General features: G+C 51.8%; 2 protein-coding genes, 2 long non-coding RNA genes and 1 pseudogene across 9 annotated transcripts in view; all 5 read right to left on the reverse strand.

Annotated features, from left to right (window-relative positions):
• The window catches only part of LOC137232136 (uncharacterized), a 100,181-nt gene that overhangs the window by 16,299 nt on the left and 60,300 nt on the right, over positions 1 to 23,582 (reverse strand). The gene's annotated exons all lie outside the window — the stretch shown is intronic.
• Positions 721 to 14,814, reverse strand: LOC137232119 (uncharacterized). 3 transcript variants are annotated; one of them, XR_010946879.1, is made up of 5 exons: positions 14,508 to 14,814; positions 13,922 to 14,071; positions 13,124 to 13,212; positions 1,233 to 1,301; positions 721 to 1,051 (listed from the first exon to the last, which is right to left on the reverse strand). It is a non-coding gene; the product is annotated as an uncharacterized lncRNA (long non-coding RNA). The 3 variants fall into 3 exon arrangements; XR_010946880.1 differs by lacking the exons at positions 721 to 1,051; positions 1,233 to 1,301 and adding an exon at positions 11,402 to 11,679; XR_010946881.1 differs by lacking the exons at positions 721 to 1,051; positions 1,233 to 1,301 and adding an exon at positions 11,929 to 12,943.
• LOC137231620 (17S U2 SnRNP complex component HTATSF1 pseudogene) lies at positions 1,582 to 3,305 on the reverse strand (annotated as a pseudogene).
• Positions 15,517 to 19,562, reverse strand: RING1 (ring finger protein 1). Of its 2 annotated transcripts, none has more exons than XM_067753368.1 (7): positions 19,411 to 19,562; positions 19,147 to 19,281; positions 18,075 to 18,235; positions 17,758 to 17,973; positions 16,670 to 17,059; positions 16,216 to 16,489; positions 15,517 to 15,935 (listed from the first exon to the last, which is right to left on the reverse strand). In XM_067753368.1, exons 2-7 carry the CDS (start codon positions 19,222 to 19,224, stop codon positions 15,834 to 15,836), a joined length of 1,221 nt encoding a protein of 406 aa, XP_067609469.1. In that variant the 5' UTR covers positions 19,225 to 19,281; positions 19,411 to 19,562; the 3' UTR covers positions 15,517 to 15,833. The 2 variants fall into 2 exon arrangements, with proteins under 2 accessions (XP_067609469.1, XP_067609468.1); XM_067753367.1 differs by having other exon boundaries at positions 19,403 to 19,561.
• On the reverse strand, positions 21,259 to 23,374 carry HSD17B8 (hydroxysteroid 17-beta dehydrogenase 8). Of its 3 annotated transcripts, XM_067753384.1 has the most exons (9): positions 23,311 to 23,374; positions 22,910 to 23,127; positions 22,691 to 22,807; positions 22,486 to 22,578; positions 22,298 to 22,383; positions 22,122 to 22,206; positions 21,878 to 21,920; positions 21,636 to 21,710; positions 21,259 to 21,452 (listed from the first exon to the last, which is right to left on the reverse strand). In XM_067753384.1, the coding sequence occupies exons 1-9, from the start codon at positions 23,354 to 23,356 to the stop codon at positions 21,436 to 21,438; spliced, it is 780 nt and encodes a 259-aa protein (XP_067609485.1). In that variant the 5' UTR covers positions 23,357 to 23,374; the 3' UTR covers positions 21,259 to 21,435. The 3 variants fall into 3 exon arrangements, with proteins under 3 accessions (XP_067609485.1, XP_067609486.1, XP_067609488.1); XM_067753385.1 differs by lacking the exon at positions 22,691 to 22,807 and having other exon boundaries at positions 22,832 to 23,127; XM_067753387.1 differs by lacking the exons at positions 22,486 to 22,578; positions 22,691 to 22,807 and having other exon boundaries at positions 22,832 to 23,127.

Below are 23,582 nucleotides of genomic sequence, written 5' to 3' on the forward strand. Positions count from 1 at the left end.
ATCCCCAGGCTGAAACTCATAACTTCTGGCTAACATCACCGCCCCTCAAGCTTCTCCTTCACTTTTTTCCTTTTGCTGATGACAGACACACTGGCCTCACAGACCCAGAAGCATCAGGGATCACTCCTTAGGACGGGACTGTGTCAATATCCTCCTTCCCTTTGCTAACCTGTAAGACTCGTGTCTGTATCTGGCACATCGGTCCCTGTCTTTACCTAGTGTCATATAGGAAGGACCTGGAGGTGTCCTTATGGATTGTAATAGCGCCCCAATGCTAAGGGATCTCTGTCCTTTAAAGAAATATCATTTCCCTCTATTTTTACACCTCGGTGCCCTCAGCTTGTCCTGAGTTATTTCTTAACTGGACTCTCTGGGAAATATCTACTCTGTGTCCAACAGCTCTGTTTCTGCATAAAATGGGGGTGCCCATCTCAGCATCAATTTCAGAGCTATTGAATGTGGACATGTACCCTGAGGACAAAAGAAATAAGAGATTCCTCCTTTCTTCCCATCCTATCAATATGGACCCACCCACCCTCTATTTAAGAAGGGTGGCTTTTCAGATTTTAGGAAATCAGGCATGAGGGGAAGCAGGCAAATTGGCTGGGTTCCAACATAGATTTAGGGTAAAGATTCAAGGAAAGAAGGAGAAAGCAAGACCAAGACAACTTTGAAGGGAAAAATAGAATCAGCTCTCTCCATCCTGGGGAAAATGGATGTAGCAATTCATGTTGCATTTGAGTTTATAGAGTGTTTTCAGATACAAAGTTCATTAAACCAAGGCATATGTATTGATCCCCTTCTCTGTGTTCTGTGACAAGCACTGTAGATTCAGCAGAGAATAAATCAAGGTCCCTGAAATCATAGAGCAGATATGTCATCTCACCAAATTCACACACCTGTCCTTGGAGGTGTTCTTCCTGGTTCATGTGCTGGAGTAAGTAATGAACCCAACACCACACAGCCGTTCAGTGGTTCGAAACTTCTGTGCCCCAAATTCACCTGTTCCATGACTCCAGGCTGGGAGTCATGGAGCTGAGGAAGCAGCTGTCTGCAGAGAAATAACAAATTAACTCTGGTGAAGTAAGAGTAAATGATTAGAAGGATCTTTACAGAACTGAGGGAAAAGCTGGACAGGCAGGATTTAGAAAGGACAGAAGCCAGGACAATTCCAGGATTTAGGGACCAAGGGTCAGAAGACTGGTGGGCGGGGAGCAACGTGTTCTCCTGACCTGGCTTCCTTTCCACTCTGAGACATCGCTGGCTCTAAGGCAAGGCTCTTAATCAGCATCCCAAAGGATCTGTGAATGAGGATGGGGAAAAGTACATTTTATTTTCACTAGCCTCAAAGTGAAATTCAGTATTTCTTCAGTTGTCTGTAGAGAATTTTTAAATAATACTAAAATCGACTTTTTATTGTTACCATGCACCAGCAATTCTACAATGATAGTGACAAAACACTGCTGCCTGTGGTGCAGCGCCCTCCCACTCCACCTCTCTTGGTATATCACCGCACACAGGAGAATTAACTATTTTCAGTTCACATACACACACTTAGCCTTTGGAGATTCCCCTTTACCCTCAACTCTCCCTCTCTCCTGAGGCCTCCTCAACCCGATCGTCTGTAATCCCATCCCCTGCGTGGGCAATGATTTCATGGCCATCAAACCACCTTCCATCAAGGGTTTGAATATAATAACCAGCTTCCTCTGCATTCCTCAAGGACACGTAGTCCACACCAGCTGCGTGCCTAGCAAAGAAAAGGAGTTTCTTAATTTGTCCAGGCTTGGAACACTCCACTCAGAGGTGTTCTCTGACCTCCTTCGGCACCAACGGATCATCCTCTGAATCCACTGGATGAAATATATTTTTGATGATGACAACTCACTCATGGTACATTCTGGTTGGCCCATCTTGCCTCTCAGGTCTCCAGTCCAATTGCTTCTGTTGCAGAGACAGCTTCTTCTTGTAGATTTGAGGCATCATATCACTCCTTCAGCTGAAACTTTGCCACTTTGACCTGTAATGTGTGGCTTCTTAATGTTGTGTTAATTTCTGCTGTACAGCAAAGTGATTCAGTTATACATATATAGTTTTTTTATATTCTTTTCCATCATAGTTTATCTCAGGATATTGAATATAGCTCCTTGTGCTATACAGTAGGACCTTGTTGTTTTCTGCTCTATATGTAATAGTTTGCATCTACTAACCCCAAACTCCCTGTCCATTCCTCCCTATAGCTTCCAATTTCATCTTCATCGAAGAGCTGTGATGCAAGATCCAAAGATTTCCTCTTCAAATAACAGCAAAGCCCACCTCCTTTAAGATTTCTTTGATTTTCTTTGTAAAACTTGACCTTAAATTCTTCTGACGATCTCTCATAATAATGCAAAATTTGGATGTCAGCTGTGTAAATTCACCTACTGTAATGTCTAGAGGCAAATTAGATATGTAATACATTTGTATTTCTATCTTTGTGGACATGAGACCATCTTGCTTCTTCCTCTTCTCTCCCCTCTTTTTGGGATCAGTGGGTTTGAGGTTTTTCTTGCAGAAGTTCCTCTGCATTCCTAGAATTGACGTCTTGTATTTTTGCGGTAGAGCTAGACATGCTATCATTAGAGAAGCCATAATTGGTCTGATATGTAGCAATGAAACCTTCTGTGATCTTGGGGAACCAAGCCCCCCTCCCAGAGGTAGGCAGTGACCCCAAGCTGCTGCCCCCAAAGAGTCCATTTTTCTACCAGGATCTTCTTGGGTGTCTCTGATCTTGGAGTCATTCTTGCATTTGCAGCTGCTCATCAAACTCCTCATTCCCATCCAAGGGGTGGCTACTTGGCTTTCCTACCTAGCACAGGGCAGAGGCCAGGTGAGCCAAGAGGCTGCTCCCCTGGGCTTGGGAGCCACCACCGAGTTATCTGAAATGCCTGTCCAGACACTGTTCTCAACATTTAACACACTAAGTCACTGGCTCAGCACAACAACCCTGTGAGGTCAGAACTATTGTTATCCCCATTTTACAGCAGAGGAAATGGGGGCCCAGAGACCTTGCCCAAGGTCGTGCATGACAACGCTGGGATTTGAATCCAGCAGGTCTTCTCTAGAGGCCACATCCTGAACCGTCACTTCTTATAGCTTCCCAGAGACTAATGAGATGATATCCAGCCTGCCTCCCATCCCTGTTTTTATATTTAAGAGTGAAAATGTAAACTCCCTGGCCCACCTACTCTACCGCGTTGTTGTCTCCACCACACTCTGTGCTTTCTGGCTCTGACCCACGTGCCCCCTCCTGAACCCACCCTCATGCCCTCTAATAAGCTGGGAGTCTCCTCCTACCCTTCACTTCTCCTTGGAGTGCCCCCTCCATTTCCTGGCTTTAACCGAAATTGAACTCTCCCTGGAGGGTACTACCTCCTCTGCAGGCTTCTGAAATGACAGCTGTTTATTTTCTTATAGGTGAGGGTGCTTTCATTGCTCCAGATTGCTGCCTCCAGACCCTCCTCCTCCACCCCACCCCACCCCCAGTTTCTACTTTAAAATAACCCTCTGCCTCCGGGGCTCAGCCATTGGGCTAAATTGCTGTCTTCCTTTTTGCTACTGTCTGTCCCCTCCCAGACCTCTCCATCTCGCTCAGGGGGACTCTGGCACTCGGCAAACTGTCTGTCTCTTCCCATCTCATTGTCCAAGGAGGGGACCTGTTGCCCACCTGACGTCTGAACACCTTGGTGACTTCATGCCCTGGACCTTCTCCACTCCGACTTGGCCACCCTTCCTCACTGTCACACCCTGGACCTTGTCATCTGCAGCGGCTCCTCCAGAATCACTCAACCCCCATCTCCTAAGCTTCCCCCCTTCAGTCTCTCCTCCTCTCGCAACCATTTCTCAGTCTCCCGGGACCTCCGGGTCACTGGTGCCTCCCTTCCTCCAGCCCATCAGCCCCACCTTATGTGGCTACACCTGTGTGGTCCTTCATTTCATCAGCTCTCTCGACAGTATCCTGAACTGCCTTGCCCCGCTATATTTCCATCCTTTGTATGTCTCAGGCAAAACCTCAACCCTGGTGAGCCTAATGATCTTTCTTCAGGAGTTTATTCTTCAAGCTAAGAAGTGTTGGAGGAAGTCTCGAGCCAGGAAATGGTCACCACTCCTCATTCGTGGTCCCTAAGAGGCATTGCTTCGTTAACCAGTCACATCAGGCTGGTCATTGGCTACATTAAACTCCCTGTTCCTGGAGCCTATGAGATGCCTCTCTGTCTCCACCTCACATTCAGTTGATGATCTTGCTCTTACATCACAGAGAAAACTGAAGTCATTAGAGGTGGACTCCTTCAATCACGTGTTACCAAATCCACATAGCACCTGTGCCCATCTCTCCCTGTTCCTTCAGAAAAGAGCGATGGTTTTCCAACTTGGCGCATCAGAATTGCCTGGAGGGCGTGTTAAAACACGTTTCCTATTCAGCGGGTGGGTGGCTAGAATTTTCAGTTGTAACTAGTTTCCAGGTGACGCTTGATGCTGCTGGCTGGGGACCCCACTTTGAGAACCACTGGAGCAGAGGCACCTCCTGCCCAAAGCCAGTTTCTCTACCTGTGACTGCATCCCATGTCCTTGATTACCCTCCCCCTTTTCCCCTCCTGAATCTTCAGCCTCTCCCTCTCAAAATAAAACACGAAAAACCAACCCCCACCTCCACCTCACCTCCTCCTCTGACCACTCCCTGTACCTCTCCATCCCCTCACCCAGCCTCACTCTCTCGCACACAGCGCGTGTACATTGATGGGATCCTAATTTGAAAAGACATGTATAAAAGCCATTTGGGGGTTCATCTGAGTATATTCTGTATATCAGGTGGTATTAGGGACTGACTGTTATTTCCTTAGCTGGAGGAAGTCCTTATTTTGAGGCCATGTGTGCTGAAGTGTTCACGTGTGAAGCGTCACGATCTCCTACATTTTCACATGGTTCAAGGACTAGATCTAAATATGTAAATATTTGTATGTATGTATGTATACATGATAACGATTTTAAATTAAGTGGTGGATGTACAAGTGATCATTATACTATAGTTTCAACTTTTCTGTATGCTTGAAACTTTTCATAATAAAAAGTTGGGGGAAAATTCTCTCTCTAGTCCCTCACTTCCACTCACACCTCAACCCTCTTGGGCTGGTGTCCACCTCTCCCAGGCCACACAGGTGCTTTTTTTTATGACCCTCATTTCATTAAATCCATTATTTAGTTTTCTTCTGCTTGACCTCCCTCCCGTATTCAATGCTTTTGACCAATTCTTTTATTTATTTATTTATTTTTGGCTGCGTTGGGTCTTCGTTGCTACACGCGGGTTTTCTCTAGTTGCAGCAAGCCGGGGCTACTCTTCGTTGCGGTGCACGGGCTTCTCATTGCGGTGGCTTCTCTTGTTGCAGAGCACATGATCGAGGTGCGTGGGCTTCAGTAGTTGTGGCGCGCGGGCTTAGTTGCTCTGCGGCATGTGGGATCTTCCCGGACCACGGCTTGAACCCATGTTGCCTGCATTGGCAGGCGGATTCTTAACCACTGCACCACCAGGGAAGCCGTTGACCAACTCTTCATTGAAACACAGTCTTTATTTGGCTTCCAGGACTGAGCACTCTCCTGGGTTTTCCCCTCTCACTCTGGCTGCTCCCTGCTCCTTTGTTGGCTCATCCTGCTCTATTTGGTCGTATTGGAGATCCTCAAGGGTCCTGAGCCCTAGACCCCTCCTCTTCTCATGCTACACTCTGCCTCCAGGAGATCCATCACTCCTGACCTACGGCTTCAGTTGCTATCAGCTGATCACTCTCAAATTTATGTCTTTCCTCTGATCTCCAGACTTGTGGATCTGACTCCCTACCTGGCATCCCTACTTGGATGTCTCAAAGGTACCACAGACTTAGCATATTCAAAAGTGAATATGTAAAAGTGAATTCGAAGTGAATATGAATATGATCACGAACAGTGTCATGCTCAGATCTGGACCACAGGGGCCCTGCTCTGGTCCACAGACTTTAGGGGACCTCACCTATCATGTGCCACATTTATGAAGCCACACCTGGGCACCTTTGTCACTTGGGATCCGGCCCTCAGTTCTGGCACAGCACAACCTGAAACCCTGACCTTCTGCTCTCATAATTAACATCCTTCCGGCCCCAGGGAAATGCTTCTGCAATCTCTTACCCTATATCCTGGAAACAAAAGATGACTACAACTGAATCCTGAGCAAGTTTGAGGTTGTGTCTCTGCCAGATTCCAAAGCACACACTTTTGGGGGGTGGGGAGACGTTAAGCAGTAGAAGCTCATTACAACAACCCAATTGAGCAAATCTTCATGGCTGCATTGCCTCTGTTGCTTTGTATTTTTTTCTTTAAAAATAGTAATTTAAAAAAGCATTACAGTTATAGCTAAAGCTCATCCCATTCCTCTCCTTTCTAGGTGGTAATTATCATTCTGAAGTCACTGGGAATTATTCCCATGCATATTTTCTACTTTAACAAACAGGCTTTTGTTAATATAAGTATAATTTATTTATTTTTGGCTGCGTTGGGTCTTCATGGCTGTGCGCTGTCTTTCTCTAGTTGCAGTGAGTGGGGGCTACTCTTCACTGCGGTGCGCGGGCTTCTCATTGTGGTGGCTTCTTTTGTTGCGGAGCAAGGGCTCTAGGCGCGTGGGCTTCAATAGTTGCAGCATGCAGGCTCAGTAGTTGTGGCTCGCTGGCTCTAGAGCGCAGGCTCAGTAGTTGTGACACATGGGCTTAGTTGCTTAACCACTGCGCCACCAGGGAAGTCCCAACAAATAGGCTTTTTTTAACATGTATCATTGTTTGTGTATTTTAAAACACATAAATATCATACAACATCCACTTTTGCAACTTTCTTTTACTTATATGTTGGTAAATAATTCATTTATTTTAACTGCTGTGTAGCAGTCCACTGTAAGAATAAACCGTACTTTATTTATCTATTCCTTTAAGGACAGATTAGGATGTTTCCACGTTTTCTTGACAATCACATGATACTGCAATGCCCATTCTTATCCTTGCCTCCTTGTACATATGTAGAAATTTTTTTTAAGAGTTATGCATGATCAGAGTTTGTTTATTTATTTAATTTATTTTTGGCTATGTTGGGTCTTTGTTGCTGTGTACGGGCTTTCTCTAGTTGTGGCGAGCGGGGCCTACTCTTCATTGTGGTGCGTGGGCTTCTCATTGTGGTGGCTTCTCTTGCTGCGGAGCAAGGGCTCTAGGTGTGCGAGCTTCAGTGGTTGTGGCTCACGGGCTCAGTAGTTGTGGCTCACAGGCTCAGTAGTTGTGGCTCGTGGGCTCTAGAGCGCAGGCTCAGTAGTTGTGGCTCACGGGCCTAGTTGCTCCATGGCATATGGGATCTTCCCGGACCAGGGCTCGAAACCGTGTCCCCTGCATTGGCAGGCGGATTCCCAACCACCGCACCATCAGGGGAACCCCTATAAATGTTTTCCTAAGGAATACATCTAGAAGCCGGAGCACTGGGTTTTAGGGTATGTGTATTTTCAGCATTAAGTGTTGCCAAATTTCCCTTCAAATTTGTTATAGCTGTTCACACTTCAAGCCAAAATGGATGAGTTCCTAATATCCCACATTTTTGTCAACACTTGGTGTTATCAGAGTTATTTTAATTTTGCTGATTTAGTAAAGTAGTATCTCATGGTCTGGGTTTGCATTTCTGCATTATTAGGGAAGTTGAGCATCTTTTCCTATGTTTATTAGCTATTTGGCTTCCTCTTTGATGACTTACCTGTTCATAGCTTTTGCTCATTTCCCCCTGCCTTGTCCTTTTTTTTAATTGATCTGCAAGAGTTCTTTATAAGTCCTGAATACCCATCCTTTATTGGTCATATAGGTTGTAAATAGTCTCACAATCTGTGGCTTGTCTTTTTGTTTTGTTGTTTCTTGTCTCATAGAAGTTAAAATTTTTTTTAATGTAGTTGTATGTGTCAATCTTTTATTGCCTGTGTTTTTGTATCTTGTTTAAGAAATCCTTCCCTATGCTGATATCATCAATGTATTCTCTTGTATTTTCTTTGAAGAACTTAAAGTTTTCTTTTTCACATATTTAAGGTATCTGAAATTTATTTTTGGATCTGTTGTAATGCACAGATCCATTTTGTTTTTCATTTGGATAGCCAGTTAGCCCCAGACAAGTCAAGAAATAGTCCATCCTTCTCCACTGACTTATGTTCCTTTTGTCATATACAAAGTTCTCATATCTCTGCGGGTCTGATTCTGGACCCGTGGTCTATCTATTTGTCCATGTGTCAGGCCTACACTGCTTTAATCACTCCAGCTTTAAAGCTGTGATATACGGTGAGGCAAACACTCCAGTATTCTTGCACTTCAAACTTGTTTTGACTTTTTTTGGCCATTTACTCTTCCACAAGAATGTAAAGAACAGCTTGTTAAATAGAATTTAGATTAGAATTGTACTAAATTCTAGAACTTTTTTTTTTTTTTTTTTTTGCGGTACGCGGGCCTCTCACTGTTGTGGCCTCTCCTGTTGCAGAGCACAGGCTCCGGATGTGCAGGCTCAGCGGCCATGGCTCACGGGCCCAGCCGCTCTGCGGCACGTGGGATCTTCCCGGACCGGGGCACGAACCCATGTCCCCTGCATCGGCAGGCAGACTCTCAACCACTGCGCCACCAGGAAAGCCTTCTAGTACTTTTGATTAGAATTGTACTAAATGTATAGATTTTGATTAGAATTGTACTAAATATATAGATTTGAGAAAAACTAATCAGCTGTATATTGAATTTTCCTCCTCATGAGCATGGCATATCTCTCCATTCTTTTTTGTCTTCTCTTCATGTTCTCCAATAGAGTTCTATAATTTTCTCCATAAAGCTCATGCACATATTTTGCTATATTGATTCCTAAGTACCTTATAGTTTTTGTTGCAATTACAAATGGTATTTTCTTAAAACAAAATTTGTTTATTGCTGTTGTATAGCCATATTGATGTTTGAATATTCATCTTGCCCCCCAAAAGGGTGTTAGTTTTAATTGTTTGTAGGTTCTCATAAATTTTCTATGTAAATAATCAATCATCTATGTATAATTATGGCTTTACTTCTACTTTTTCTTATTGTGCTAGTTCAGACCACCACCACCCCCAGCACAAGTTGAATAGAAACAGTAAAAACTAGTATCTTTGTATTAGTGTTGGAAGTTATTTTCTATTCCTAGTTAGCTAGATTTTGTTTTTTAAATCATTAGTGTTAAACTTTATCCAGGTGCATCTCTACATATTGGGACAATCATATTTTTTCCTTTTAATATGTCAATGCTGTAAATATCATTAATAGATTTTTTAAAGTAGACCATCCTTGTATTCCTGGAATAAACTCTGCTTGGTCACACATACACACGTGCATATATACATGCACTTGCACAAACTCCATTGGATTCAGTTTGCTAATATTTCATTTAGGATTTTCAATCTTATAAGTTCAATTGGTCCTCTTTTTCCATTGTCTGGGACGGTCTATATAAATAAATAAACAGTTCCTTGAAGAGTTAGCAGAATAATATACTTATAAAGCCATTTGGGTAGTGTGTGTGTGTGTGTGTGTGTGTGTGTGTGTGTACTTAAAATTTCTCATTCAATTTATTAGAATTTATAGAGCTGTCAGGCTTTCTATTTCTTCTTGAGTCAACTTTGGCTGTCTTTCATCTAATTTCCCCAGCTGTTCAGGACTGAGACCTCATCTGTCTCTGGGTGGCTGGTGAAACAGAACAGGTTGACAGAACCTGTTCCTTCCCAGCCCCCTCCTAGTAACCGTAGCCACAGTCAGCTCACCCTCTGGCTTTCAGTTTTCTCTTTGTTTCTAGCACCTGGGATTTTACTTTCCTTTTGAGAACTCAGTTATATGTTTAATTTTTTTCCTTTTTATCAGTATTTCTAGGTGATGGTGCTTTTAGATTTTCCACATCCTCCATCTTGCTTGATTCTGAAGTTGTTCCCATTTTACAGATAAGAAGGCTAGTGTTCAGAGTGGTTTAAAAGCCAGCTGAAGGTCACACTGCTAATCCTTTTACCTAGTTATTGAACCCAGATTTCTGGTTCTGAATTCTCTGCTGTTGCCATATTATTCCATGCTGCCTTCTGAGGCCAAAGAGGCAAAACCAGGAAGGGGCATTAGGAAGTCAAAGGGAGAAGGGGTCTCATGGGCAAGGTGGAGGACTCTGGGACGGAGGCTCAACCGTGGACGGACAATGCCAGGAAGCGTGGAGGAAGGAATGGTGTTAAGGAAATGACATATGGGACTCCTGGGCTGCAGCTTTTGGAGGGAGAATCACGGCCTCAATCCATCCTGAGATCCTGAAATATGCGTCCCCTGCCCCAGATCCAGGCATGCATGCATCCTTTCAACCAATATTTCAACTCCATATTCGTAGAGTGTCCAGTTCCAGGTCCAGGGAATGACAAGAGTGAGCATCTGCAATCCTGGCTCCTGCCCTCAGGGAGCTTACGTTCCATGGGGAGCCAGACACCAATCGAGTAATCCCCAAAAAACACAGATCTGCGACCACACACAGTACCTCGGAGAAAGAGTGCGCCTTGGTGTGGGAGCTCAGAGGAGGGGAATTTGACTCGAAAGGAAGGTCTGAGTACCTTCCCTGAGGATGTGGTAAAGGAGCTGAGATCTGAAGAATGCACAGGAGCTAACTTAAAAGAGAAATGGAAGAAGCCTTTCGGGTGGAGGGCCCAGCCTGCGGGAGGAAGCACGCCACGGTGGAGTAGAGCGCTAGGGAGTGACAGGGGTGAGTAGTGGGAGGTGAGGCTGGAGAGGCCGGTGGGGCCACACCCCAAGGGGCCTTAGAGGCCAGGTTAAGGACTTGGGTCTTTAACTTAAGGTCGGTGGGAAACCATTGACTGTGTTTCAGCAGGGTGCCTGAAACCATCAGATTTGCATTTCAGAAAGGTCTCTCTTACTCAGGCATGCCTCTTGTTTCAGAGAAGGTCTTTCCGGTCTCTCCAGTGATCTCAGTGATTCAGAGAAGAGCCAGACAGTCCAAGTGGTCGCTGGCCCAGGGAGGTGGAGGGATGGAGAAGAGTGGACAGACTTGAGAGATATTATAGTGGATACACTCGTTAGGACTAGATTCAATATTGAGATGCTCACCACGAACACCTGAGATCACATGCTTCAAAGGCGGGGCCACATCACACACCTGTTTGTGGTACCCAGGTCCTAGAACAGTCCTGATACATGGTGGAGTCAATACATAGTTTCTGAAAGGGTGAAACTGACCAGCGGTCTCCCAAGTGATCCTTTTACCTTAGAGGTTCTTTCATCCCTTCCTGCATGTGGCAATAATCAGCCTCTCTGATACATCATCGGGAGAAATCTGCCAAGTTCTAAAGAGTTTTCTTTGGGGGAAGTTAATACAAGAACTAAGGTCTACCTTATCCTTGAACATGAACAATAACAATAAATTTACTGAAGGTGCCGCCCAAGGCGGAAACTCCCCTAGCAGAACCTCCTACAAGAGTGAATGATGACGTGCCATCCTCGGGGCCACGCTGGGCCCCAGGGTGCCAATCTGGAGGGGATGCTCCGTGGGACTCCCTGCTGACTCTTGTTCAAAACCAGTTTCCCAGCACATGAAGAAGACAGTAAGTGAGGAATCCTGCGGAAGAAGTGCAAATGCAAGGAAGTGCTTGTACTGGCCAGGTGTTTCTTGTCTTCTCCCACACAACCCTGTTCTACTTTTTCCACACCCAGAACCTCCCACTTTCTCCCCCAACCTCCCTTGGCTTCTTCCACTGGTCTCCATCTCCTCCATTTCCCTTCCTTCTCCTTGGATACATGACTCTGCCTATTTTCACCTTTCAATAAGAGGCCCATGGTGCTGCTGGAAAAAGCAGCCTCCGTCTGGGCTTTATTCTTAGTGTGAAATGCAGTGAAGGTCACAGAAAGCCCTGAAACAGGGCCCGTGGGTCCAGGAGTGGGCACAGGGAGATGGCCTCATCCGATGGGGTGCTGGGTGTAGCTTTAGCACCGGAGGCAATAAGCAGCCAGCGGCCTCTGGGGGAAGTGATGGGGTTGGGTGGGATTTGTGGGCAACTAGAATTTGATGGTGGGGGTTGTCATGGAGATCTCTGGGGATTCAGTTATCTCTTTAAAAAATCCCTTCAAGAAAATCCCGGGAAATCTGATCCGTCCGTGATGGCAGTAGGTCTCAGGCAGCCTGGTTAAACTTCTCAGATGGAGGACAGGAGATTGGAAGTACAGATTCTTTTCTAAGAAACAGGAAAAGCTCTTTTCCTGGGGGATTAGATTGTGGACTAGAAGTTAGGTGGACCTGGCCATTCCAGCCCTGAGTAGGTTCCGGTGAGACACGCTGATCACCTAATGTGGTGGCTCTGGCGGGGATGGGATGGGTCAGGGAGCCGTGCCCCATTATGCCTCCCACAGAAGAGGCAAGTCACTCCGACTGTGGAGGGAGTCTGTCCCCAGGGCTGCCCTCCTGGAGTGCTGCGGGGTTGGCGGCCCGCTCTGTTCATCCCTGTCCTTCCCACTGGGTGTGGACGGTTGTCAAAGCAGAAGGGGGCTCTGAGTGAAGCCACAGCCATGGAGGCCAGAGCCATAGGGCCTGTCACCTGTGTGGGAGTGCAGGGGCAGGGTCAGGTGGCCCCGTGGCTGCAGCACTTCCCACACTGGGGGCAGGGAAAGGGCCTCTCACTCAAATGGACCAGGCGGTGCTGGGAGGGGTGGGAGCATGACAAAAGGAGGCTCCACAGTCCAGGCCAGAAAAGGGCTTTGGGGTGGGGGCAGGGGCTGCTGGGAGGGACGTGGGACAGGGTCAGCTGTGACAGCAGAGGGGTCAAGGGGTAGATGGGGAGCTGGAGGTCTGTCCTGCCTTCTCCTTCTCCTCTGCCTTGGCTCCCAGCCTGTAGGGGAGGGGGATGAAGGTGAGAGCAGCCAGGAGGAGGGGGAGGCAGAGAGACCAAGGTGGCGCAGGCAGGCTGAGCCCCGCCCTGAGGAACCCAGGGCACAACTTTCCCGTTAACAGTTTGCCAGGGTTTTGAGGGCAGCTGGGTGACAACCAAGCCCTCAGGGTTAGGCCTCACCTGGGCAGGGGTCTCCTTTGGTCCTGGGCTCTGGGGCTCAGCTTCTGCACTTAGACACATAATCTGCTACGGTTTGGGGACCAAGAAGCCTGAAAGAGATAAAATGAGGGGGAGACTAACAGAGAGAGAGGTTCCCCTCCCCCACAGGCCCCCCACCTACTTCCTTCTTCCCTCCCGTCCATCCAGCCTGGTGGCACCTCCTCTGAGAAGCTCTTCCTGACCACCCTGCGGCTTCCAGTGATGCCCCTGCCCTGAGGCCTGGCATCCCTCCAAGGGGACACTTGTCATTCACTGTAAGGACCAGAGCATCTACTGCAGGGGTTCTGGGCCCCGAGCACATCAGATTCACATGGAGGGCTTGTTAATACACAACTGCGGGCCCCACCCCGCAAGTCCCTTTCCTATGCGAGGTCGTGTGGTTTCTAAGTGGCGAGGTGGAGATTTGGACCCCGATCAGTCTGAATCGAATGTCTTTCTTTCTCCACCTTGCTCCTCTGGGTAGTTGCTCTCCTTTTATCCTCTGTATCTTGTCTCTCAACAAAATAATCAGGTTCCCTTTTGTATACTTTGTGTCTCTCACTTTGCCTCACCCATAGGTGCAGGCTTCACTGACAGAGGCTGAAAGACTTGGGGAGCTATCTCAGGGAGTGGGGGTGGAACAGAATTGGAGCAACCCCCGCCCCCTTCTGCCAGCACTGGGGAAGGGGAACGCCTGGTCAGGTCAGTTCAGGCAGTCATTTTTTCTTTGTTGTGGGCAGAGAAGATGGACCTGGAGCAACAGTTCTGTATGTCACTCACATGGTGCCATCTAAAGAAACAGGCAGCCTGCGAAGTTCAGCGTCTCGGGGGCAGAGGAGGGTGACAGAGCACTGGCAGCAGAGAGGGGTCCGAGGAGGAGCGTGAGAAGCGGAACGGCGGAGAGGATGGGCCGTGGTGTGGACTGGGGCCCTAGGAGAGGAGAGACGGGGGACCAAGGCTCGCAGGCGGCTCCAGAGTGAAGCCAGAGGGCGGGGGAAGAGGCAGAAGGGCCACCGGGTCGGGTAGGGCTGGCGAGAACGAGGAGAGTGAGGAAGTGTCGCTCCGGGCAGCCGCTGGAACCAGAAGAGAAGCCGGGTTCATTCCAGACTCTTCGGCTTCCACCTCGGTACCTCCCGCGACTCCTCGCCATCGTTTTCTCTCCCTTGAAACTCCGGGAGCGACACCCACCTTCCTCCCGCCCTCACATCCCGGGAGCGTCGCCCCCCTGGATGCCTGGGGTGGGAGAAAAGGGGAGCCAGGATCGGGGATCCAGGGAGGCGGGGGTAGAAAGGGGCTTATACGAGGGTGAAGTGGGTGTTGTCTATTTCTACAGGGCGAGAGGTCTCGGGGGTGGGCGCCCGGTCACCTGGGCTGGAGGGTACCCCCTGCGTCCGTCGTACTGAGGGTGAAAGGGACGACGGGCAGCAAACGAGAAACGCCAAGCGTGGAGTGAGGTGCCCTCGGGCCGGCGAGTCTGACGCCGTGGCTGACTCCTTAGCCGGGAGGGCCGAGACTAGACTGAGCGAGCCACGGGAATTTGGGGCGGAGTGGGGTGGGGGCGCGAAGGGCAACGGAAACAGGAAGTGAGGGGCAGAGAGGCCAAAGCGGGTGGCGGGAGGCAGCGTCAGTCCCTCCTGGGGAGGCGATCCTCTCCACCTCGCCGGGGCGTGGCGCGCTACGTGGGCCCCGGACCCCGCCCGCGGAACTCGAGGCGTGGGGGATGCGGAGCAGCGAGCGCTTTACTGCATGCCCCCACCTGGGCTCTCCGCTGCCGCCGGGACCGGCACAGAACTACAACTCCCGGGCAGCCCTCCCTCCGCTCAGCCCCGCGGCTCGGCGGGCACCGACCGGCTCGCTCGCTCCTGGGAACTGTAGTCCCTGGCCCTGCCCGTCTTCTTCGGGAGGCTACCCGGGGGCGGGATATGTGCAGGGAGGTTCTCGCAGCCCTCCCCCCATCCGCGCCTTTTCTCTCCAGCTTTAGAAACCAGCTTCTCGCAGGGACGAGGAATTGTACCCCTTCCAAACATCTCGGGCCTGCCGCGTCACCCTCTTGAGCCACTTTCCTTCTTTCCCTGTGGTATTGAAACCCGGAATCTCAGCCTGGGCATTCAGGTCATAGGGGGAAAGCTTGGGATCTGACTTCACACCTCTCGGCTCTCCACCCTGTCTCTTACAGCTTCACAGGTCCTTCCAATTTTCGTTCACATTTGCTGATCTGAAGGTTCAGGAAAATGGGATCTACACACCATGAATACCCTTTGACATTTCCTCTCCATTTCCAAGGCTGATTCTACATGATTTCTAGGGTTCCCTCCCCGATCTTTGTTTTCCTCTCCTTCTACTAACCCCCTGATAAAGAGACACAAAACCACAGGTTTCAAAGAGGAATAAAAGCAAATTTGTTGTTGTTGGTAGAAGGGCATGATGGGAAGGGCTCTTCACCCTTCCCAACATCTTGCATGGATGGGAGGTTGGGGGCAATAGAAAAGGCAGTAGATGGGGGCGCAGGCCCCACTCTGTACAATATAGAAGAATCTGATATAGATACTTTGTATAAAAGCCACTTGTCCTCATTTGTGTCCTCTTGCTGGCTGGCCGGGCTGGGGGGCTCTGGGGGACAAAGAAGCTGGGTGGTGGGCCAGGACTCAGGGACACCCCATGGTCCCCATCCCCTGGCTGTCCCCTTGAGGGGTCACTTTGGATCCTTGGTGGGGGCATAGCAGAGCTCCAGTGGTCGGGACACTTTCCAGAACTTCTCATTCACCAGCTCCAGGGTTAGCGAGCCATTCAGTGTCTACAGAGGGGGTGGATGGGGGAGGAGAGGGAAGAGGAAAGTAAGTTGGGAGAGATAGTAAAGGAAATGAATGAGAGGAGAAAAAAAAAGGAAGAAGGAATAATAAATGGGGCAAATCACGGACACGGATGATGGGGAAGAAGGATGGACAGAGAAGGGAGAGATGGGAGATGCAGAGGGAGAAGAGGGCTGGTCAGTTAGGAGGTCAGGATCTCGGTTCTGCGTCCCCAGGCCACTCTCCCTCCTCTCCTCTCACACCGCTGCCCTCAGAGGCTCTCACCGTGAAAGCTCCGCCCCCGGGGGCGATGTAGATGGTATACTGCTTTTCGCTGACACCCTCCAGACTGGGCAAGGCAGGCTCTTCAGGGCCGTCACCTCCTCCGGCGCCCCCACCCTCCCCACCTCCCCCATCAGGTCCTCCGGCGTCAGAGGCGCCCCCTCCAGGCCCTCCTGGCTCCCCCGCCTCTTGCTGCTGCCTCCGTTCGAGGGCAATGCGCAGGGCCAAGTACTTGGAGAGATGGTCCACTGTGGCATTCCCAGTTGTCTTCACATACCTGGAGTGGGAGAGGGCAGGTTGAGGGCACAGGAAGCCTCAAATGGAGAAGGGAAGTTGGGGATTTCCCAAAGGGCCTCTGGGTTAGGGATTCTTTCTGGGTTTGGGCGAAGCCCAATTCTGATGGAAGATCATGAGACCTTTGGTTTCTCAGTGGTCTGGGGAAGGACGAAGCTCTCACCTAGTCTGGCAGTATTCTCCCTTCTCCACGAGCAGGGGGTGGGGCCGGAACACGAGCTCAATTTCTCCACCTGGCTCTGGGGGACTGGGAGCCCCGGGAGGGCTTGGGGGGCCCAGGGTTCCCCCTCCCAGGGTCCCTCCCCGGTCACCAGAGTCTTCAGAACCGGCACCCCCACCCACCCCACCAGCGCCACCTCCCCCTGTCCCTACGCTGCTCCCCCCTGCGCCCCCTCCACGGGGTCGCTTGGGAGCAGGGCCTGGGGCAGAGTCAGGGGCGGAGTCTGAGCTCACATCCTCTCCATCCCCCTCTCCCTCCCCAGGCTCTCCTTCCCCCCCACTCATCGTTGTGGTCTGATCTGACCCAGGCATCGGCCGCCTCACACGCTGGGCCCTGTGGAAACAAGTGGTTGAGGTTAGAAAGCACCAAGGATAAGGGGTTTAGATTTTAAACTTCAGAGAATTAAGAGATCAGGGAGATCTTAATGATGATACCTAATATTTATTACATACTGACTACATGCTAAACACATTGTTAAGTATTTTGCACTGATTGCCTCAAATTATACAAATCCTATGGACACAGGTAATTATATCATCTCTATTTTATGGTTGAGGAAACTGAGGCTTAGAGAGGTTAAATAACTAGTTTGAGACCATAGTCTCTTTGCCTCTCAAAGCGTGGTCCAAGAACCAGTAGCACAGCCTTGTAGAGATGCAGAATCTCAGGCCCAACTTGTGACCTACTGAATCAGAATCTGCATTTTTAACAAGACTCTCAGGTAATTTAGATGCACATTAAAGACTGAGTGATGCTGGACTAGGAGGTGATTTAATTCCCAGCAGTGTGAACTCAGAGCTCATGCTCAAAAAGCACTCTACTGTTCTAACTTCCAGAAAGTTAGAAGATGAGCTATTTCCTTAAGAACAGTAGTACAAGCTACAGTTTACATCCATGACCTCCAGGTGTGACAGTTAAGACTGTGATCAGCACTCAGGATGCTGAGGCTTAGAAGCAAAGACAGCCCCAGGAGTCTGACCCACGGATCTGTCCCATCAGCACCGCTGCCACCTTCTTCGTGGCCCCCGAACCTGTGCATGGCCTGCATTCGCAGCCCCTCCTCAATGCTGGAGCTCAGCGCCTGCTGGTTGTGCAGGCGGCTGAGGCGGATGAGCACCCTGTCTTGGTGGGCCTCATATTCCTCCCGGCTGGGGTAGATCTTAGAGATCAGAGCATCGAAGTTGGGGTCTGGCCGCAGAGACCGCTTGGATACCAGCTTCTTTCGGCAGGTAGGGCACTCCTTGTTCCTGGTGTGGGAGAAAGGAGGCCCTGAGGAGTCAGTCACCAGGGCATGGAGGGTCCAACTCTTGTCCCCCTCCCCCCATCTCAAACCTGTCCCTCCTGTTACCCGCTGCGCAGGGCCGTGACAATGCAATCAGAGCAGAATCGGTGGAGGCACTCCTTGGTTGTCATCGTATTCTTCAGCATGTCCAGGCAGATGGGGCACATGAGCTCTGAATGCAGTGACCGAGGGGAAACTGCAATTTCTGTGCCATCCATGATGGCTTCCTGGAGGCGTCGATGAGTGGAAAGGTGGTGGGTGGGTTGGGGGGAAAGGGGTTTTAGAAACAAGTGGTCCATGAAATTGGAGTCTTGAGAAATACAGTGAGATGTCAGAATCTGGGTACCTCACGTTGGCCACATGAGGAAATTGGGAATTCTAAGAGTAGGAGCTTTGGAATAGGAGGATCTGAGGTTTGGTGATAGGCCTGGGGATGGGCGTGGCACAGATTTTCCATCTGTGGAAGACTTACTTGGTCAACAGAATTTCTTACAGTGCAGTCCTGGTACTACCTATATCAGAATCCCCTAGGATGCAGGTTAAAAATGCAGATTCTGGGGCTTCCCTGGTGGCGCAGTGGTTGAGAGTCAGCCTGCGGATGCAGGGGACACGGGTTCGTGCCCCGGTCCGGGAGGATCCCACATGCCGCGGAGCGGCTGGGCCCGTGAGCCATGGCCGCTGGACCTGCGCGTCCGGAGCCTGTGCTCCGCAGTGGGAGAGGCCACAACAGTGGGAGGCCCGCGTACCGCAAAAAAAAAAAAAAAAAAAAGCAGATTCTGGGGTTCCATCCCTTTACTGTATCACAATGTTACAGGTAGGGCCAGCGGGAATTCCATTTTTAATAAACTCCCAAGGTGAGTCTTAAATGCACTGACCTATGATGCGGGCCTGAGGAACGGGGAAGGTAATTCCAGCCTGTTTACTATCTTTCAAATGAAGATAGTAATACTTGCTCTACCTCTCTGGCACGTCTGTTTTTAGGATTAAATGAGATAAATATGAAAACGCTTTGAAAGATTAAGGTAATTCAAAGGGCCGGGGAGTGTGAAATCGGGCAGAATGGGGCAAAAAATGGAAGAGGCTGTGAGATGGGGGTCTGGGGAAAAGGAGTAAGTTGTAAAGGGAGAATCCCTGTCACCTGAGGGGTCCGGTGGAGCTCATACAGACTCAGTTCCCACGTTTTGCTGGCATTCTGGGCATTCGCCGGCGTCGTCATGGTGACCGGGCACAGACCCCCACGAGGGCTCCACCGCCGGGGAGGAGGAGAGGTAGGCTGGGGAGTGGGGGAAGGGGGAAGGGGAGGAAGGGTGTTAGGGGGGCCGCCCCTCGCGGAGACCCCGCCCTCCCTAGGCTCCCTCCTCCGCCCCCCACTCCGCGCCGGCGCGGCCCCTCACCAGCTTACAGCTGTCCGCGCTCCCGCCGCCACAGCGCCTCTTCCGGGGCCCGGGCTCCCCGGCCGAGTTCGCTCGGTCCGCAGCCGCTGCTCAGACAGCAGCTCCCGCTGCCGCCGCCGCCGCCGCCATGGCCCGGGCGCTGGGGCCCTACGTCACTTCCGCCTGCCCCTCCACTCCACTCCACCCCCCGCCGGCAGAGACGTCACCCGCCAGTCGCGGCGCGGGTGGGACGCGACGTGGACGCCCGGGTTCCCCACGGCCCCCGCGAGCAGCCGGCGTCCCCGGAGTCCCGCGCTACGTGGGGATCGCAGTCTCCGTCCCCTGGCCAGCACCGTCGCGCGGCCGACCTCAGCCACTGTCCCCTTCCAAGGCCCCCACTCGGGGCCTCCGCTCTGGAGGGCGGGGCCTGGGATCTCTCGGACCCCGGGAGGGGACAGAGGGAATTGGAAAAGGGGCCACCTCCCCCATTCCGCGTCCCCTGGCGGCTCTGGGGAAGGGCGCCCCTCCTCCCCACACACAACTTCTCCATAACCCCAGCCCGGGATTCCGGGGAAAAAAGAGTTGCAGAGGAGCCTCTGCCGCTACAGTCCTTCAGTCCTGTGAACGCAACTAAGTTCCGACGTGCCCGGGATTCCCTTACCACCCTGGTGACCTGCTCCACCCTCCGCTTTGGCTCTCCCTAGACCCTCCGACCCGCTCTCCCTTCGAGGTTTGGGGGCGACGGCTCGGGACGTCCAGACTCAACTCTCGGCCAGAGCTAGAGACTCGAGAATTGCGTTTGGACAATCAAGAGCCGCGGCCCGGGGCGGGGGAGGGAGGCACACGGGAGGTATGGGGGAATGGAGACACCACGCGGAAGCAGGGACACACACACACACACACACACACACACACACACACACACACACACACACACACACACACACACACGATGGGGCCCCTATCGGGGAGGGGTTGTGCGCGTGTAGGTGGGGGGCACAAGGGGCCGAATGTCTGGAGTGGGAAGCGGGCAGAAGTCTCCTCCAGGACTTCCCAGTAAAGGAAGGGGACCGGGAGGGAAGAGAAGAGGAAGGGGCAGAGCGATCCCCATTGAGGGCAGGGGATGAGAGGGATACGGGGGGAAAAGAGACCGTGATGGGCGTCTGTCTCCTCCAGCTTGAACTGGGGCTCCCGGACTTGGGCTGCAACTGCCAGGGGGTGGCCTCTTTCTGGGACAAGGCAGCAGTGGGTCCCCTCGCCCCCTCCCCCAGTTCCCCCCTACTTCCCTGTCCTCGCCTTCAGTCCGTGGCCAGTCCTTATGTGGGCTCCAGAGTCGATTAGCACGGACCCCCTCCCCTTCCTCCTCCTCCTCCCAGCCCCCTCCCTCCCTTCTGCTCTCCTCCAGCCCCTTTCATCGGCTGGCCCATTCCCCTAATCCTGGCCCCCTCCCCTAATCCCCCCCATCCGACCCCCGGCCGGCTGCAGCTATTGTAAGGTGGAGAGAAAGGGGAGGGGGGGACTCAGAGAAAGGAGAGGGGTGGGGGAGGGCCACCTGTTCCAAGACCCCCTCCCAAGGATAGACTGGATACTACGATGGGGCCATGAACAAATCACCCTTGGGGACCATAAGGACCCAGGGAATTGGGGGAGGGGACTGGGGCTGCAGGATCAGTGGAAGGGGGTGGGGCAGAGAGCCCCTCCCTCCAAAAGACCCAGAGTGTCACGCACACACAGTGACACACACTCTCTCCTCTCATACCCGGCGGCGGGGGTTGCCCTGGGAGACCAGGCAGTGAAAGGGAACAATCCTTCGCGAAAGGGAAAGGAGGGGGAGGTGGCGAAGGGTCTGAGGACTTGGACACAAGAAGAACCGGAGGTGGCAGGGAAGAGGATTTGGAATTTATTAGGGTCACAAGCACCCCTGCCTCCCATATTCAGCATTCCTGAGCCATACACTGCCACCCCTTTTGTAGCCTGGGAACTCTGAGTCCTCATCAGCAGGAGGCCCAGCAGAGTGGTGGGATAGTGAGCAGAGTCCGGGGTCCTTGAGGCAGTTACATGAAAAGACCTCCTGGGAGGGGCAGAAACATTTGGACAGATGTATAGGTGGAGACAAATGGGCTCGGGGGGAGGCATCCACTTCTGTCCTTGGCCTATGGGAACTTCTGCCCTTCCCTCAGTGGCTCCAGACTCCCCTCATTTGCTTTCTGGGTTCCACTTCTCTGCCCTCTTCCTCCCCCTGATGGCCTCATACCAGTGACTTCCACTGACGCCCCTGTGATGTATCCACTGTCTTCAGATGCCAAGAACGTGACCACATCTGCCACATCTATGGGAATGGTGGGGAGAGGGCTGAATCCTACTCACTCTCACAGACCCAAAGTAGCCACCTACCCGAATCATCCCTCCCCCAACCACCAATCCTGGTGAGACCCTCTCAGATACCACAGACCTCGGGATCTCTTCATTCAGGCCCCCTCTGCACTCAGTGCTCACCCTCAGGGTCCCCCATATGTCCCAGTGGGATCATTCCAGTCACCTGTAAGGAAACACTCGTGTGAGTGAAAGTTTTTTTCATGGTTTTTTTTTTTTTTTTTGTAGACCGAGTCTGTGACTTTTTTTGGTCTTCATTCCTTATACGCTTGCTGAATATGCCCCTCACTGGGCCCAGCATCCTCTCTCTGAAGCCCAGAGAGTTTGGCTCTCTGAATGATTCTGCCCTCCACCCACAGTCTCCTACCTTGTCCAGTACCTTCTGTGGCACTTTCTGTGTCATGGGTGTTTTAATGAACCCTGGGAGGACAGAGTTACAGCGGATCCCATGTCTGTGGAAAGGAGAGTGGCTGCTGACTCCAGAGAGGACTGAACACTGACCCTCCCTCAGACCTTCCACATGGCCCCAGGTGTCTGACCAACCGTCCAAGCTCCCGGGCTGCAGTCTGGGTCAGCCCAACCACTCCAGCCTTGGATGCTGCGTAGTTTGTCTGTCCCACGTTCCCCACCTTTGGGTGAGCCAGAGATTGGGGTTAAGTTGGGAGTCCTAAGGAGGGGCTCTCCTCTCTGTGCCCACTTGGCTGGCTGACCTCGTCCCAACTCAACCTGACCTTCCCTACGATGCTACTGATGTTGATGATGGAGCCAGGACAGCCACTGGACACCAGGGCTTGGGCTGCAGCCTGAGTGACTAGAAAGATGCCCTGGGGGTGGGGAGAGAAAGTAACAAGGCAGAAAGGATCAGCAGGGGTGACACTCCTCCAACTCCCTCCCCAGGCTAGAGGGCCCAGAAGTCATGGGTTCAGAGATCACCACCTTGAGGTTGACAGCTATGACTTTGTCCCAGTCATCCTCAGACATGTGGAGCAGAAACTCATCCCTGGTGATGCCCGCACAGGACACAACGACAGATGGCGGGCGAGAAAAGCAGGCCTATGTAAGGGGTAGGTTACACACCAAAAAACCTTGTAGAGCCGAGGGCACTGGAGGCAACGTTAGGGCTTTAAAGGGGGCGACGTCGTCTCGCTTTTTCACCTGCACTTGATCCAGCAGGCGCCTGACGGCCCCGGCCTCGGACACGTCAGCCTGGAAGGCTGCGTGGGCCCCGCGGGGTGCCCCCTCGTGGCTTCCCGGCCCTCCCAGCAGCCGCACCGTCTCCCGTGCCGCTGCCCCGTCCAGGTCGCAAGCGGCCACAGTGGCCCCCTCAGAGGCCAGGCGCACACCCACTGCTCGGCCGATGCCACTACCAGCACCTGGGATGGGAGAGAACACGCGGGAAGGGGGGGAGGGAGAAGTGGGCAGGGGTCAGAGGTCAACAGGGCGCAAAGTTAGTAAAATTCGGACCACAGGCCACAGCGGTTGTAGAGTCCGAGGGCGCGCCCCGACGTCACTCTAGCACACCAACCCCCCCGGGGAGAGGACACCCGCCCCCCAACCTGTGACCAGAGCCAGCGCGAAGCGAAGCCGGAGCTGAGACGCCATGGCGGGTGGCGAGTGGGCGGGCCCCCAGCACTGAGCCAATCCGAGCGCAGAGGGGGCGCGGCGAGAGCAAAGCCGGACCAATCGAAGACCCGCCAGCGTTAGGCCACTGGCGGCCACCCGCGCAGGCAGACCTCCAACCGCGGGGGCGTGGCCAGACACCAAGGCTTGGGGGCCAGTGGAGCCGGGAGAAGAGGGGCCCCCATTCCCCCCAAAAAGGACAAAGACT

The sequence above is a fragment of the Pseudorca crassidens genome, chromosome 10 (assembly GCF_039906515.1).
Source record: "Pseudorca crassidens isolate mPseCra1 chromosome 10, mPseCra1.hap1, whole genome shotgun sequence".
Lineage (NCBI taxonomy): Eukaryota > Metazoa > Chordata > Mammalia > Artiodactyla > Delphinidae > Pseudorca > Pseudorca crassidens.

Excerpts from the sequence above, each read along its gene's own strand:
- HSD17B8 (XM_067753384.1), bottom strand. The coding sequence starts at position 23,356 with ATGGCGTCTCAGCTCCGGCTTCGCTTCGCGCTGGCTCTGGTCACAG. Across the intron at positions 22,207-22,297 it reads GCAGCCCGGGAGCTTGGACG|ACATGGGATCCGCTGTAACT; the intron begins GTTGGTCAGACA and ends TCCTTTCCACAG. Across the intron at positions 21,711-21,877 it reads ACATATGGGGGACCCTGAGG|ATGTGGCAGATGTGGTCACG; the intron begins GTGAGCACTGAG and ends CCATTCCCATAG.
- RING1 (XM_067753368.1), bottom strand. The coding sequence starts at position 19,224 with ATGACGACGCCGGCGAATGCCCAGAATGCCAGCAAAACGTGGGAACTG. Across the intron at positions 18,236-19,146 it reads AGCTCCACCGGACCCCTCAG|GAAGCCATCATGGATGGCAC; the intron begins GTGACAGGGATT and ends CGACGCCTCCAG. Across the intron at positions 16,490-16,669 it reads GGAGAATACTGCCAGACTAG|GTATGTGAAGACAACTGGGA; the intron begins GTGAGAGCTTCG and ends CTCCCACTCCAG.